The sequence below is a fragment of the Tasmannia lanceolata genome, unplaced genomic scaffold (assembly GCF_043159265.1).
Source record: "Tasmannia lanceolata isolate RefF3 unplaced genomic scaffold, GAP_Taslan_0.1 ptg000020l, whole genome shotgun sequence".
NCBI classification, from domain to species: domain Eukaryota; kingdom Viridiplantae; phylum Streptophyta; class Magnoliopsida; order Canellales; family Winteraceae; genus Tasmannia; species Tasmannia lanceolata.
In genome coordinates this window covers 17901114-17918479 of record NW_027518697.1, presented here as the reverse complement: position 1 = coordinate 17918479, position 17366 = coordinate 17901114, and the positions used below count along the sequence as shown (strand labels likewise).

The following is a 17366-nucleotide window of genomic DNA, read 5'->3' as shown; positions in this document are numbered from 1 at the left end:
GGCAGCCACCTTATATGGATTAAGTGAATAAGACCAAATCTGTTGAAAAGTGAGCCTATGTGGCTCTCTAATGCAACAGCTGCCTGCGAAATGCCTTCTGCGATGGTCCCTAGCAAATCCCATAACAAAAATATCCTTATAGAAACTTTGGAAAACCAAACTAAAAACAAAGAAATTCATTCTTAAATTCTAATATCCTTTCTGCTAAAAATTCATTAACATGAAAAAGAATGATGGTACCAAGTTATCATTGGATCTCTTAAAGTCAGACTTATGTTTGCCAGAACTAGACAATGAACATTGTCTTGTATTCAATGTTTGTTTTGTTCAATAACATTCATGTAAATTCGAACTCTACGACTTCGAAGAATTTAATATGATTAAAGATTTTGCTGTCTTTGTAACGACCCAATTTCCGCATCTGGTAGCTACGGGAAAGATATCGATAATAAGACATTTTTTTTTTTAAAATGAGTAAGCGATCTTTATTTTCATACAACAGTACATAGTTTTAAAATAAATAGAGGAAGCTCAACAAACACTTATTCTCAACAAATACTCAATCTCTAGGGTATGACTATACTGTCATTCCCAAAACGGATCGCTCATCCCTATCCTACTGTGATCTCAGATTTGTTCATCTGCGAAAGTTCCATCGTTTTCATTATTTTCATCATTTTCACCTGTGGATGTATAAATTGAGCAAAGCTGACTCATAAAATAAAAGTCAATTTAATGAGCTTGTACTATAAAAAGGTTTCTTACAGGATATATAAAGGAATTGGAGCAAAACAAAAATACAAAGATCTCATTAAGAGGTATGTAGACTACCCAAAAGATATGGACAATATGAGAAACAAGGAGGTCAATATATCATGCCAAGGAATATAGTAGTCAAAACAATATCGAATAGATGAAAAGAAACATCAAATCAAGAGACTAACAATTTCTTATTTACTTGCATCATATGTATACAAAGTGTTATATATAATCATTTTTTTTTCTAACCTCACATGCTTTTGCATGCGGTAAGTTTACTATATATATACATAGCATATATATAGGCCACAGTGTTACCAAAGTAACACTGAAACGCACTAGTGTATACATACGGCAACAATCTTAATTAATTTTCTTTTAAAATGATCTCCTAGAAAACATAAGGAACGGAAAGATGCATGAATGAAATTATAATAGCAATTCATTAAACTGATCTTATAAAATGAATCAACTACCACTTGCCTCGAGCCCTTTCGTGACGGCGAGAACGTTTCTACTACTGAATCAGGAAAATACCCTGTACAAATTACATTTCAATTGTCATAATCTTCTTTTGACTAACCTGTTTATCCTATTATGTAAATTGGGTAAATTTTGTCTTATTGCGTCGTCTTTATCGAAGTGGGAGTGTTTATTACAAAATGATAATGGGTTACCATATTATTACTTATACAGTTATCCAATAATGGTAGCATCTCACCAGGTGATATCAACTCAACCACGTTTTTTTTTTTTTTTTATAAAATTACACTAACCATTATTCTCTAATAGGGGTGTAAACGAGCCGAGCCGAGCTTGGCCAGGCTCGGCTCGGGCTCGAACCAGGATCAGCTCGGCTCGGTCAGGCTCGCGAGCCTTACCGAGCTCGGGTTATATTAAGTTCGCACCCCTTATCTTCCCTGGACAGCCCTACTAGTGTAATTTGACTACTTTTTTTACACTATGGGGGGTGGTCCTAGTAACAAATGGGGTTCCAAAAATGAAGTGACATATTTTGCCCCCCCTTTCACTCCCTGGACAACCCTTTTAATGTATATATTAATATATAATATATATATTTAAATATATTAAATTCTTAACGAGCCTTAACGAGCCGAGCCGAGCCTGGCCTAAATAGGGCTCGGCTCGTTAAGCTTAACGAGCCTGGCAAGCCGGCTCGGCTCGGCTCGGCTCGTTAAGGATTCGAGCCGAGCTTTTTTCGAGCCGAGCTCGAGCGAGCTTCCGAGCCCGAGCCAAAATTGACACCCTTATTCTCTAATAAGTTTTATTTATTTATTTATTTTATGGACAGCCATGCAAATAACCTAGTTCTCAAAATTTGCCACTAAACCCTTGACACAGAAAAGACAAGGTGGGCCTGAGTTAATACTCAGTGGGTGCAGTTATCATAACTGTATTATGTTAATATCAAGCCCTTAATGATATTCACCCCACATTTGTATCGCGAGCCACCCCCTCATAATGTAAAAGAGTAGTCAAAGTGAATAAGGAGGGTGGTCCATGGAATAAAAAGGGTCAACATATCATCAGTAGCTTTCTCTATGTCCCTTTTCTTTTGTAGTGGTATATCCAACCCCCTCTATTCCCTTAGCCACCCACTTGTAATGTAAAATAATTTACTATGGGGTTGTCCAAAGGAAGGGTAAGGGGCTTAATTAGGTCAAACCCATTAAATTGGACGGTTGGATCATCCTATGGAAGAGACGTGCAACCATATAAAATCTATTTTGTTCGGTCAACATGACCAGTTGAACTAGGTAACATAAGGTTCTTTAATCTAATATTATATTTGGTAGGTGAGAACAAGAATATGTTAAAGGGTAAGATTATGTAAAAAGGGGGAAACTGATAATTACACTAATATATTTCTGTCCTTGTGAAGTGGAAATAGTAAAGCCTTATTTTCATAAAAGGGGAGATGTTATTTTCAACCTCCTTCATTTTATCTTTGGTCTATATATATATATATCACCTCATATAACTTATATGAGGTGGCGCTTAAAAACATAAGGGGCCCACTTTGTTTGGATGATCCAAAGCATTCATTTGATAGGCCCTCACATAGATAAGGTGTGCCCAAAAAATCAACTTCATAGGATCATCCTAACCCTTCCATTTGTGGAGGTTGAAATGGATGGGTAATAAACCTCCATAAATATGCCCATTTTTTACCTCCATAAATGGAAGCGCACTACAACAAAAAAACGTTTTTAGCACCGGTCATAAGACCACTACTAAATGTGTAGTTGCTGTATGTATTGGCAGCGGTTATAACCGCTATTAAAACAACCGCTACTGTATGTTATATGTAGCAGCGCTTAGAACGACTGCTATTTTCCCATATTAGATGCTAATTTTGGAATATAATAGCGGTCAGGACCGCTTCTGTTTCTATCACATATAGCAGCGGTCAGAATCACTGCTATTACTCGTTACCATATGACGAGGTTGCAACATATAGCAGCGGTCAAGACCGCCGCTAAAAGTAATAATTTTTTAAAAAATATATATTTTATTACTTAAAATTCCCAAAACACTAGTACAATGTACAACCTGCTTTACACACTGGTACAATTAGGGGTGTAAATGGATATTTGAAAATTCGATTACCATCCGCATCTGAATCCGTTTAAAGCGAATATTATCCGGATCCGTTTCAAGCGGATATTATCCGAATCCGTTTATGAGATATCCGGCTCTTAGCGGATGCGAATCTGGTAAATGGTATATCCGATCCGTTTAACATCCGAATCCGAGAAGTAAATCCTTTTTATTTATTATTAATAATATCATTAATATTTATTTTTAGTAATGACACACTATCTTTTGTTTCTAAAAGAAAAGTGAATTTTCTTCTTAGAAAAAAACAACAACAAAAAGTGTTTTGGGTAGGAAATGAAGTAATCTCTCATTTTAAGGGCATTCTTGGAGTTTGACATGGCTTCTGTATGAAGCAACAAATGTGGGCTGTAGGATGAAAGAGACAAATGGATGATGGTGATTGAAAGAAGATGTCATAGTTTCTAGAGAATTCTAGAGCAAAAAGGCCATATTCATTGATGGTAAATGGACGGCTCATATCAATTTTTCAACTTAGGGTTATATAAAAACCCAAAATGCAATTAAAAGAGGGAACTTCTAAGATTTGCAAGGAGAAGCAAGAGAGAGGAGAAAGGAGGAGGCTGAGACACCATCTTCGGCATTCCTTGGTGCCTCCAACCCCACCAAAATCCACCGCCGCCCCTCTCAACCTTCTCACAGCCACCTCCATCACCGCCAGTCACCTCCATCTCTAACCCAATCACCATCTCCATCCCCATTTCTCTTCATCTTCTACAATCAGCACTCATACTTCCCCTGTTCAAAATAGCCCAAACCCATTCCATCATGTACATAAAAAGAAAAAGAAAAAACCCAAAGACCACTACCAACACCATCATCCAGCCCCACCGCCTCTCTCTCTCTGCCTTTGTTTTAAAAGGAAGAAGAGGATCTCATATATTTTATGGTTTGAGAGTTAATTTTGTGAAGAAAAGGTAGAGATTTGGATTTAGGTTTTGGAAATTTTCTTCGAGGAGTAAGACGGAGAAGAAAGATAAAGTGCTGCAATAAAATGTTAAATTTTACCGGATAAACGGATACGGATAATATCCGAATTCGAAAAATATCCGACAGATACGAATTTGGTAATAGATATTAAATATCCGTCAAATTCGAATCTGAATCCGAATTCGGATAGTGTATACTGTAATCGAATTCGGATATAGCCATATCCGATTCGAATTCGATCCGTTTACACCCCTAGGTACAATGTACAACCTGCTTTACAATGTTTTATAATGTAGAACCTGTACATATATTGAGATCACATTCATAACCTGTAGAACCTGTACATATACTAGTAAAAGATGCACGTGTGACTCGGATATTTAAGAATATGGATTAGTACAGTTGCCAAACTTTATATTCACATAGCTAGATTTTTCCTTTTAAATAAATCAACCATTGAAGTTAGCAAATTTGTTTTGATCTCCCAAAAATTAGGAGAATTGAAGTGCTCGAAAAAATTCACTATGAAGTATGTGTTGTTACCCAAGGAATACACAATATAACAATCTCTCTCTCTTGGGTTCAAACATTCTTGACCCCACCACAGTACCAATAACAACAGCAAGCACATTCATCATCACATGCAAGCAACACTACCAGTAGCAGCAGTTCTTCCTCTTTTTGAGTACCTTTGGACCATACGCAAGTTTGGAGACTTGGTTTTTGTTGTTTGTTGATGACCTGACCGATCCTCAACTTTCCATGAATGAGCATAGCAACGGAAAGTGCTGGACAGACACTGGAACAGTGCGAAATTGAGTTTCTCGTCCGTTGGACCTGATCTATAGTTAGGGGGCCATACATACCAAAAGGTTAGAAGAAGGAATGCACATATAAGATTATATAACCAACCCACCCAGCTGCACGTCTTGCCTAGTGGAAGGAATTGATTGGCGAAGTTTGAAATGGGTCTTGCATGGGGCACCATTGTCCCTCTCATTTGTTTCACTGCCTTCTCTTCTTCCATCTGCAAAACATAGCTTCAAAATAAATTAAAAAAATAAAGCAAAAGACACAAGTGTTTTCTTTTGTTCCAACACAATCTAGCAGTTGCAAAGCAACACACAGTCAAACTGAGATATGGGCCTAAGCGGCCTAGCAGAAAGAATAACTAATTGACTACATGCATGTTTGTTGAAAGTGCACATATATAACACACATGTTACAAGTAATAAATACCATTTTTGCAATCCATCATCTTGTACCTCTTATACATCATTTTTTTCTCCTTGACCTGCACAAAAATGTAGGTTGTAAAATTGGACAGCCATTTACATTATTGGGTCGCAGCATATAAACTGTCTACACCCCATTTGATGTCTTCACACATTAACACACACCAGATGTCTCCATAATATACAATAGTCATTTTGGAAATAATATTCAATTGTCATTTTGGATAGTTTTTCCATGGAAGGGGGGAGGAACAGGGAGGGATGGAAGAGGGAGATAATTGAGAGGTCAAGATTGAAGCTGAGGGTGACAAGAAGCTGAAAAACAGGGAAAATACAGTTTTTGTTTTTCCTTATTTTTCAGCCACTTCACACAGTCTCCTCATTCATGTCCTCTCAATTCTTTCCCTCTCCCTCTCAAACATCTGGTAAGCTAATATTCCATGAAAAGAAATGCATGGTTACCAAACAGGGCTTTCATATAAAGAAGATGACAGACTGAATACCTTTTTATCAAATTCTGCCGGATCAAAAGCATGATGGTCCACATGCACGGCAAAATCTCAAACCTATGTGAGTGATTGGAGAGAAAAATATCAAACCTCTGTGAGTGATTTCCTTGCCTTCTTAGGAACCGGAAGTGGGTCGACAAAAGATTAAATGATAAGCTTAATCGACCTATCTAATAAAAAGTGAATTTAGGGGAGCTTTATTTATTATAGTTTAGTCACCACAGGATAATCGGTCATATATGGGAATCCTTCCTCTTTCCTGCTCTAACTGTTTCTGTAGAAGTTCCTGTGCTAGCTGTCTCTTTCTCCAGTCAATAAATATAAGCCTTGATTGTAGATGGATATACAAACCTCCGTGTGGAGATCGAAGGGATTGGGTTGTATATTCTTGGAATTTTTTGTTGCTCATGACGTGGTTCCGAGTTCAGTGAAAGCACCAGAAAAATAAGAAAGGAGCAGTTCCATAAGTAAATCAACAAAGAACATACAGTACTTCGATGAAAGAAGCTTTTGATTTCAACAGTCATTAAAAAAAAACTTTTGATTTTAATACCTTGTCAAAAAGAGCTCAACTATGGGTGGTGGCATTCTTTCATGTGTATCAAAATCAAGTTCCTGAGGTATTGTCCATTGGCGTTTTGGATAACAAAATACTCCAAGGTGTCCTCTGCTCTCGAATATCTGCAGAGATTTTATTTAGAGATGATAGTATGAGTAGAACATTATGTTTGTTAACTAAGATGAGAAGTCAGTGGGAAAGGAGCCATGGTGACCTTATCGAATGGCCTGGCCTGGCCTTCAATTTGGGCATCTTTTCCAGTTCCTCTTTCTCTAATTCTTGAGAACTTTTATCCTAGAATAAAAACCAAGTACTCTTCTTGATAAGAAGAACCAAATGGATTGAAAGACCAAAGCTTCAGAATTTGAGAATTGCCTTGGCAGACGCTCCCTTAGTGATGTTTCAAGAAGAGGGGTTTTTGGTTCCATAATCTTGCAAGGTTTTCCCTGATTTTGACATGTGCAGAAAACAATTTTCAAAGTTAGTTCACTGGATGCTTTGTGACTGCAGAGGAAAGGGCAATTAAAGGAATCAGAAGTTCAGAACAATTAAAAGGCTTTTGCTTGGCATGTAATTACTATAACAGCCCTAATGTTTCTCAAATCTATAACCCCGAACTAAATAAAATATGAAAGGTCTCAGAAAGTTTACAGGAAACTTGCAGATACTAAAAATAAGGAAAAAATAATAAAAACATAATTAAAAATACATGGGAAGCTGAAACCCTATGAACACCAAAAGAAATTCCTATTTATTTTTTGTGAAAGTCTTGGAATCTACAATTTAGAAACTTGGTGGAAAAGAGACAAATCCCTTAAAACTGAGTATCATAACAGTAGCAACACATGGGTAAAATAATACAAATAAGTATGCATTAAAAAAAATACCTAGGAACACATATCTTGATAGTGTACATGGGGGATCAGCTTTCCCTTGATTCTTTCTTGTCATTTGCCTTGGCTCACCACGACACATGATGGGCTAATTAAACACCCCTGCACAAAAGACCCATCATGTTAAATGGGGATGCTTTACTGCAAGAAAATAAGGATTTTACAAGCGTTTAAAATACAACCTTCAATGAATACAACACACGCACAACATTGTTTGCTGTCCTTGATGGGTGGTGGTTCCTGTTTTTGTCTCTCTTTGAACAATCCACATACCACCACCATCTCTTCCATCTTCTACATCCCAACAACCACCAACTCTTCCATGTTCTCCACCATCCCTTTAACTTATAATGTTCCCATTTGGAATAGACAACATAAAGACATGAAATAGCTTAAAGTTCATAAAGGTTCATATATCAAGTAAATATAAAGGTTCATACATCAACCATGGAAATGAAATAAACCCAAGTGAGTTAAGTGCTCCTTGTTTGGTTAAGTGCTTCATGTGTGCTTAAGTACATCAAAACCCCATACAAAAAGTTACTAAAATCCATACAAAAACTATAGGAAAGAAATAGAAAAAACATGCATAACAATGGGCCTTAAGTGCATCATGCTAGCTTGACCTGCACAAAAAAAAGAGGATACGAATGAGTAACAACTTCAATAAAGTTGAAGTAAATTCATCAATAAATAAATGTATCATGTACTTACAAATGAAGAAACCCATGCTACATGTCCTCCTGCGGCGTCTCTGATGGTTTTACGTCGTCCTGATGGTCTTAACAGAGGTTCATCACCCATCATTGCAACCTTGATACTAACCAGAGAGAATCCATCTCCCATTGGGTTTCCATTTACTATAGTCATCGGATCATCACTCACAAGAAGTCCCTTGGCCACTTCAAGGCCCGGTTGTTTAATGCTCATCAAAATACCCTTAGCAACATTAAAGAAATAAAGTCAAGTACATGTCCACTATAAAACGGTAATCGTCAAGAAAATGCATGATTTTTTTTATGGAAATACAAAAACCATTTATACCTCAGGGCGGGAACGACATGTGCTGCTACTAGAGGGGGAAGGAGCATCCACTTGTGAAGGTGTCCCCACGATAGGAGTCTTAGATATAATATGGTAGATACATCATTCAAAAACATCATATCACATATTTATAACTGTCACATATTTATAACTAACTCCTATTGAACAAAATTCAAATTGTACCTGGTTGCGCATGAAAGTCGATAAGAAATCCTCAATCTTTTGAGAAATTGCCTCCTTAAACTGGCTATTCTCCTCCCTAAGTTGTTCAATTACATCTCTCTGTTGTTCAATCTGTCTACAGTAATCCATGTGATTTGATGATGACCCAAATGTGTTAGTCGAGTTCGCACTATATCCCATCATCCGTACTCGGCCACGCCTTTTTGATCCCACACATTGAGCAAAGGTGTCATCCCTAGCAACAGTGCGGCTAGTGGTAGCCTCTGGATGCTGTGTTTCGTACTCTTTAAATTTGTTCTAGAAACAAAATAAAGATAACTTATAAGAAAATTACTCAATTAAACAAAAAAAATATAAATATAAACATTGTATACCCTAACATACCATCAGTTCCTCTGAGGCTGGATCAACAGGTAACCCATTTTTCTTAACATGAGTACGCTTAAATATTTCAGTGCGGCTAAGCTCCTCACCTGCCTCATAATGTATCATTGCGAAACTCTTACTTCCCGCAGTATGCATCATTTTTTGTTTGGACCTATTAGTCTTATTGGTTTTACTCTGCCCCTATAATTTGGGATCAACATAATAAAATTTATAAGTCTTTGAATGAAATAACAGGAAAACTAAAACAAAACATCTTACCTGACCCAGCGGAGAGCGCCAATGAATGCAAAGATTCAACCACTGTGTTTCAATTACTCTCGGCTTCGTGCATGGGCGATTTTTATCGAAGAATCTTCTTTTCATCTTACACTTCCAATTTTTCCATTTCATACCAATATTACTAAGCACCCAACTCTTATGTATCTCATGAACGTCGTAAGTTTGGTAAAAGGTCAATTAAAAAGTTAATAATACAATGGAATTACAACGAATGTACTAAGAAAATCTAATATAAAATTCATTTTCATCATACTTGAACAATATCCCACGCATCTTCTTTGTTTTCATTGGGCATTTTTCTCCAATCGAGATAGTCGATGGGCAACTTATCACCAATTCTCGCTATAGAACCCAGGAATGATGTGAAATTTCTCCCTCTTTTCCCTACAGGCCGGCTTAGCTCATTGAACTTCACTCTCTTCTTCTGGCCTTGTTTTCCCCATGTATCTATGCAGTAAGTCGGACCTCGAGTCCTCCTCGATGAGGAGGGAACATCCTGTGTCTGTGACTGTGGCTCTAAGGGCTGGGAGTGCGGTAGCTCATCTAGGTGGGGAACCATGTCATCCTGGTAGTGCGCCAGGTCAGTAGACGAATCTGGGTCCTGTAATTGTGACGATTGGCCTCATGAGATTCCATCGTGTCATCTTTGATTACCTGCACAGGATTCTCATTTGAGATTAATATTTAACAATGGCAGAACACTGGCATCGTCATAGAATTAATGGGAGAACAAAATCATAGAATTAACAACTATAAATAACAATTTAACGAGTTGACAATAATTTAACAAAATCATTCAATAATATGGCTGCGCTGATCAGGAGAATATGTGGTGTAGAAATAACCAAACTACCCCTACTTGAACCAAAAGACACAAAAGACATGCAAAATCAGTATCACATTCTTACCAAATTTACAGTTTTGACAAAGAAATAAAATTGATTTAACAGTGTAGTGATCGTACACTAGATCGTCCATGTCAACATTAGCATCATCATCGTCGTCATTATCATCTGATTCGGTATCACATTCTTCGTCATCTTGAATTTTTTGGGTCAATGTTTCCAAAGGTTCATCAATTTCTGTCCCAACTATATCTATCCGTTCCAATCTACCAATGTCTTCCAAATTTTGGATTTCCATTGCCTCGGTCTGGACATATTTCTCCTCATTTTCACCATGCACGTCATACAAGTCCCTAGGTTTCATCTTCACAACCACATGCCAATCTTTGTTGCCAGGGTGATCTTGTACGTAGAATACCTGCTCAGCTTGAGATGCAAAGACAAAAGGCTCATCGTTATAAATTTGTCGTGCCATATTTACAACCGTATAACCGAACTCATCTATTTTTATTCCCCTGTCCGGCGTTAGAACATCAAACCAATCACACTTGAAAAGCAACGCCTTTAGTCGTCCGTAATAGTTAAGTTCTATGATATCTGTCAAAACACCGTAATAACTAACATTACTCGCCATTGGATTCCGATCCTTAGAGCTTGAAAAACTTCTTGTACTTGCAGTGACGACAACTAGGGCTGCAACTCGGGTCGGGCGGGTCAGGTTTTGGAGAACCCAACCCTACCCGAGAAATATCTCGGGTTGGGTCGGGTCGGGTTTTTTTTCGGAAAACCCACGATTCCCAAACCCGGCCCTACCCATGATAAATCTCGGGTCGGTTCGGGTTTTTTCACGTTGACGCAAATTTTTAAGGAAAATTCTTGTTTGGCAAGGCAACTCAACTCATAGAAGCAGAAATTACACTCACATTACACTTGAATCAAACAATGATGTAATTACACTCACATCACACTTGAATCAAACAATGCTGTAATCAAACAATGTTGTAATTACAATCAAACAATGCTGAATCAAACACTTGAATCAACTCAACTCATAGAAGCAGAAATTACACTCACATACAGTAACAGTGGGTGCGTGGGTTTTCACTTTTAACTTTGGGATAATTACATTTACACCCCCTCTAGTTTCTGACACATCCACTTCCACCCCTATAGTTTAAAACGTGACAAATACACCCCTGTAGTTTCAATTTGTTTAAGGTTTGCCCCCTCAGCTGAAGGTTCGTCCATAGATTGAAGGGTTAGGATGATCCGATGGAGCTGATTTTTTGGGCACACCATATCTATGTCAGGACCCATCAAATGAACGCTTTGGATCATCCAAATAATGTGGGCCCCTACCTGAATCCAAACACTACCAAAAAATCATCCAAATAATGTGGGCCCACATTGTTTGGATGATCCAAAGTGTTCATTTGATGGGTCCTGACATAGTTAGGGTGTGCCAAAAGAATCAGCTCCATCGGATCATCCTAACCCTTCAATCTATGGACGAACCTTCAGCTGAGGGGGCCTACCTTAAACAAATTGAAACTACAAGGGTGTAGTTGTCACGTTTTAAACTATAGGGGTGGAAGTGGATGTGTCAGAAACTAGAGGGGGTGTAAATGTAATTATCCCTTTAACTTTTAACTAACAATAGAAAAAAATGTACATACTATAACTTATGTAACTCGGGTCGGGTCGGGTCGGGCCCCTTCAAACCCGGCTCGACCCGAGATTCATGCGGGCTTTTGAATGCTGAACCCGGCTCGACCCGAAACCCATGAAACCTGAACCCGACCCAGGCTATTTTCGGGTCGGGTCGATGCGGGTCGGGTTTTACCCGGCTCGAGTTGCAGCCCTAACGACAACCCCACTATTCTGTGTTTTTCTTAACCGTTCGCGACTCTTCGTGTGAAAGCGGAAACCTTTACTAAGAAACCCTTTGTATTTCGTAACGACAGTCGACGGACCTCCGGCTAACCATCTAAGCTTTTCTGATAGATGTTCACTTCTTGAATGATGCAACTCTTGAACCTATTCATAATTTGATTGTTCAATTACAAAGACCAATGTGTTTGCTAAAGAAACTTGAAGATTGGCGTAAGGTTCATAACAAACTTACATGTGTGAGGAACCAAGTTGGAAAATTTTTGTTGTGTGTGTTTTCTGTAACCCTTGGTCTAGCACGAGGATGCAACGTTTGAATATGTTTAAGGTGTTCTCTGCATACGAATTAATGTCTGTTAGATAAAAAAGCAGTAACATTTTTGCTCAATAAATTGTTAGACAATTTAATTGGCTTACTCAATAAATGGTTGAACTGTAGGGCAGTTGAAGAGAACATATCGATGTGCCTGATCAATTGTGATTTGATCTAAGGGGCATGACTTAGCGTAGCCTATACGGTGTCCTGCTACGGAAAAATAGCGAATCCTTCTTCTATTTCACTCGGAACATCCTCATAATTTCTAACTGGTCGATTCAACTTTGATTCCACACCTTCAAAATATCTTGAGCAAAACGTTATGCATTCTTCTGCCAGGTACCCCTCTGCAATAGATCCCCCAGGACGACTTCTATTGCGCACATATGACTTCAATGTGAGTAGGTACCTAAACGAATAGAACTTTTCATTACTTGGACTACGACAAATAACTTTCCAAGTATGAAATAAATTTTCATAAACTATGCATACCTCTCTATGGGGTACAGCCATCGGTACTGTACCGGTCCAGCCAACATTGCCTCGTCCGCTAGATGAATCGGTAGGTGCACCATGATATAAAAAAAGGCAGGTGGGAAGATCTTTTCCATATGGCAAAGTGTCAGTGCAATCTGATCTTGGAGTTTGAGGAGGTCGCTTACATTGAGAACTTTTGAACATAACTCTCTGAAGAAGTTACATAGTTCAATCAAGACGGAGCTGACATTCTTAGGTAATGATGAGCGTACTGTTAACGGAAGTAATTGTTGCATCAAAACATGGCAGTCATGGCTCTTCAACCCAGAAAGCTTGCGCTCTCGAACATTCACACGTCGCGAGATATTAGAGGAATAGCCATCTAGAACTTTGACGTCCTTCAGGATGTTGCAAAAAACTTCTTTCTCCTTTGGAGACATTGTGAAATATGCTGGGGGCAAGTATGTTTTGTTCCTTTCATTACTCATAAGGTGAAGAGTTCTTCTTAGTTTCATTTCTTGCAAATCTAGCCGTGCTTTTACAGTATCCTTTGTTTTTCCTTCAATATTTAGTAATGTCCCAATTACGTTGTCGCATACATTCTTCTCGATATGCATCACATCTAGGTTATGGCGTAGTAGGAGTGTTTTCCAGTACGGCAGACTGAAAAATATACTTTTCTTCTTCCAATTATGTTCTTTGGGAGGCTTCTCTTTTTTCTTAGCGGCGGAATTAGAACTTTCTTTGTCCAAGGGATTCTCCCCAGTTCCACTTTTCTTCTGACGGGTACCTTTCTTCTTTGGACCGGTATCTTTCTTTTTGCCAAATGTTATGTTAATACTTTGTAATTGATGCAATACATGTGTCCCTGACAGTGGCATCGGAGCTGACCTCTTTTCTACAGTGCCATCAAAAGCAGACTTTTCAAACCTAAATTTGTGGTTGTTCTCTAAGAAACGACGGTGACCCATGTAACAAAATTTTCTTCCATGCTTCAAACGAAGAGAACAAGTCTCCTTGCCACAAGAAGGACATGTAAGTTTTCCTTTGGTGCTCCATCCCGATAAGTTAGCATATGCAGGAAAGTCACTAATCATCCACAAAAGTGCTGCATGAATTCTAAAATTCTCTTTCTTCGATGCATCGTAGGTTTGCAAACCCGTCTCCCATAATTCCTTCAACTCTTCAATCAAGGGTTGTAGGTAGACATCAATATCATTTCCTGGACTAGATGGACCGGGAATTAGAAAAGACATCATTATATACGGTTGCTTCATGCACATCCATGGTGGCAAGTTATATGGAATGAGCACAATGGACCATGTGCTCTGAGCAATACTCATCGTCCTAAATGGATTGAATCTGTCGCTTGCTAACCCAAGTTTAACATTGCGAGGCTCTGAGGAAAACCACTGATGAATGTAGTCAAAAGTTTGCCATGCCGTAGAGTCTGCAGGATGCCTTAATATATCATCTTTGGTACGGTTGTCATTATGCCAAGTCATGAAAGAAGCCGTTTTAGTTGACATGTATAGCCTTTGCAATCTCGGCTTCAAAGGGAAATGACGCAGAATCTTTGCAGGAACTTTTGGGTCTCTTGAGGATGAATGAGTTCCATGATCTTCCAAATGCCCTTCAGTTATTTTCCACCTTGAAGCCCCACATATGCGTCACGTCTCCTTCTTGGAGGCTTCCTTCCAGAATAGCATACAGTCATTAGGGCATGCTTCAATTTTATCATAATGGAGGCCCAAATCCTGTAGACACCCCATTTTGCTCTACCTTAATCGATAAAGAAATTAGGGTTTGTTTTCCGTCGGTTTTCCAATGTCTTTCTTTCCCGCATCCGTTTGTTACATTTCTAAATATTTTTGGTCATTTCCGTCGTGTTTCGCATTTTCCCGCTAAATGTTGAGAAGGATTATTCAGAAAAATCTAAACTAGGGAGAATTTGTACCCGTTTGTGTGGGACCCGCTGGTGTGGGACCTGCTAGTGTGGGACCTGCTAGTGTGGGACCCGCTGATGTGGGACCCGTTTGTGTGGGACCCGCTGATGTGGGACCCGCTTGTGTAGGGCCCGCTGATGTGGGACCCGCTTGTGCGGAACCCGCTGATGTGGGACTCACCATTAGCATGACTTAACTTTCTCTACCATTTCCACTAACTTCATTTTTCCCTTTAAAATAACACCATTATCTCCATTACCATTATATATTCCATTATCCCCACCACCATTCCCACCATTACCATTATGTATTCCATTATCCCCACCACCATTCCCACCATTACCATTATATATTCCATTATTCCCACCACCATTCCCACCATTACCATTATATATTCCATTATTCCCACCACCATTCCCACCATTACCATTATATATTCCATTATCCCCACCACCATTCCCACCATTACCATTATATATTCCATTATTCCCACCACCATTCCCACCATTACCATTATATATTCCATTATTCCCACCACCATTCCCACAATTACCATTGTTTATTTCCATTATTCTCCACCACACCCACCATTCACATTATATATTCCATTATTCCCCACCACAATTCCCACCATTACCATTATATATTCCATTATTCTCCACCACACCCACCATTCTCATTGTTTATTTCCATTATTCTCCACCACACCCACCATTCTCATTGTTTATTTCCACCTCTCCACTAAGTTTTTCACTATATAAAGAGAGGTGATGAGAGGAGAAAAAAAAAAAAAACAACACATTGTTTTTGGATAGTTTTCTCTTTCTCTCCCTCAATATCTCTCACTCTCTCACTCTCTCACTCTCTCACTCTCACACTATCATTATCTACTTTCTCTCCTTATTTGTTTCTCCCCATCTCTCTCCTTTGTTCCATATAAAAAAAAAATATAAAAAAAAATAAAACAAAGAAAAAGAGAAAGAAAGCGGAAGCGGATCAAGCGGCGGTGCGATTTTCGAATTTTTCGGCTCTCGGATTCGGCGAGGATTTCGATCACAGGTAGGTACTTAATTTTTAGATTTTTCTAGAATTATTTGGTATATTTGCATGATTTTTAGTATTTAATTGGATTTAGTTGAAAATTAAATATGTATGCTCAAAATCATGATCTCCATGAGTGTTTCGAAAATAAAATATATACTAAATGAATTCCAAAATTAATGAAATTTCGTGGGAAACTAATATGATACCAGTACATTCTACCATGAAATTTTGAGAATTTTGAGAATTTGTTTGGTATATTATTTTATGCTTTCTTTGAAATTTACCAGCTTTTGGAGGAATTGTTACTGACATCAGATCACAACTAAAATTCTTAAAATTTTTACAGTAGTCTTCAATCTCACATTTCTAGTTACTGTAAAAGTTTCAAGTGATTTGGATCTGTTTTCATATGGGATGTAGGGTTAATTCATAATCTGGTCTGAAAATTAAAAAATCTGAAACTGATAGTAAATGGTTTCCAAAATTCATGAAAATTTCTCAGTATGTTATTTTTACTTATATCTTATTAATGTAGAAATTTCATTGAATTTAGATTCATATTTCTAGTGGTTTCTGTGTTATTTGTGCAATCTGGTCAATCAATTGTTAAATCGAAATTAAATATGAGCTTAATGTAAAAATCTGTAAAACTCTTTCCGTAAGCTACATTTCATCATATCTTGCTGCTGTAGAAATTTCAACTCATTTCGAATTCGTTTGCTACAATTTCACTTGTAAAATCACTCATATGTTTAAAATTGATAAAATTCATTGAAAATCCGAAATTAATTGAAAATCATCTGAATATTTCTAAAGAACCTTAAATCTCTGTCACACATTAACTCCTTAATCCATTGAAACAGAAATCTTAGGATCATTAGAATTCCCTGGAAAAATGGTCAGTGCATCCATAATCGTATCCCAATTGCAACCGATCTTTGACAATTTGAATACTTAAGCTATAGCATGTTGTTGGCTCCGAGGTTACTGTCCACGGAAATCCTGAGATATGCCAGGCAATAAGATGTTATAACCTAAGTATTAAATTGCGCAAGGAAAGAACGCACGATTCCCTTCCTTGGATGCTATTCTGGGCCGAAATTGGTGAACCCTAGAACCATTGGTAATCCTCAAGTGTCCATAAATCGAAAATCCATGAAATCTGAAATTAATTAACTTCAAGAATTTGAATTGATTTGTCTCGAGTCTTCCGGAACCATTGGATTATGGTTTCCAATCTAAGAACCATTAGAGCCCAATTTAGGAACACTAGTGTTGTGTCGTGTCCTAAGTTTTAGGGAGTCCTAGAGTTAGGAGTCCAGCCTCATCACGGACGCTTGCTATGAATAGCAACCGTACCATAGGTCTAGTTACACTAGTCACCCAATCTTTCCTTAAGACAAGCCTAGTAAACTAGGATGTAGGCAAAC

The 17366-nt window shown here is 38.1% G+C and overlaps 1 protein-coding gene and 2 long non-coding RNA genes across 4 annotated transcripts; all 3 read right to left on the bottom strand.

The window, feature by feature from the left end:
• Positions 1–4752: 4752 nt before the first annotated feature.
• On the bottom strand, positions 4753–6642 carry LOC143854678 (uncharacterized). Of its 2 annotated transcripts, XR_013237568.1 has the most exons (3): positions 6627–6642; positions 5569–5623; positions 4753–5356 (listed from the first exon to the last, which is right to left on the bottom strand). It is a non-coding gene; the product is annotated as an uncharacterized LOC143854678 (long non-coding RNA). The 2 variants fall into 2 exon arrangements; XR_013237567.1 differs by lacking the exon at positions 6627–6642 and having other exon boundaries at positions 5569–6157.
• Positions 6643–7081, bottom strand: LOC143854677 (uncharacterized). Its single transcript, XR_013237566.1, has 3 exons — positions 7008–7081; positions 6847–6926; positions 6643–6754 (listed from the first exon to the last, which is right to left on the bottom strand). It is a non-coding gene; the product is annotated as an uncharacterized LOC143854677 (long non-coding RNA).
• Positions 7082–12679: 5598 nt separating this feature from the next.
• On the bottom strand, positions 12680–14475 carry LOC143853836 (uncharacterized). Its single transcript, XM_077363553.1, has 2 exons — positions 12962–14475; positions 12680–12878 (listed from the first exon to the last, which is right to left on the bottom strand). The coding sequence occupies exons 1-2, from the start codon at positions 14473–14475 to the stop codon at positions 12680–12682; spliced, it is 1713 nt and encodes a 570-aa protein (XP_077219668.1).
• Positions 14476–17366: the final 2891 nt, after the last annotated feature.

Bases quoted from the DNA above. Each gene is read 5' to 3' on its own strand.
- LOC143853836 (XM_077363553.1), bottom strand. From the start codon at position 14,475: ATGTCAACTAAAACGGCTTCTTTCATGACTTGGCATAATGACAACCGT. The intron at 12,879-12,961 runs GTATGCATAGTT...CTATTCGTTTAG, and splicing joins TGGCTGTACCCCATAGAGAG to GTACCTACTCACATTGAAGT.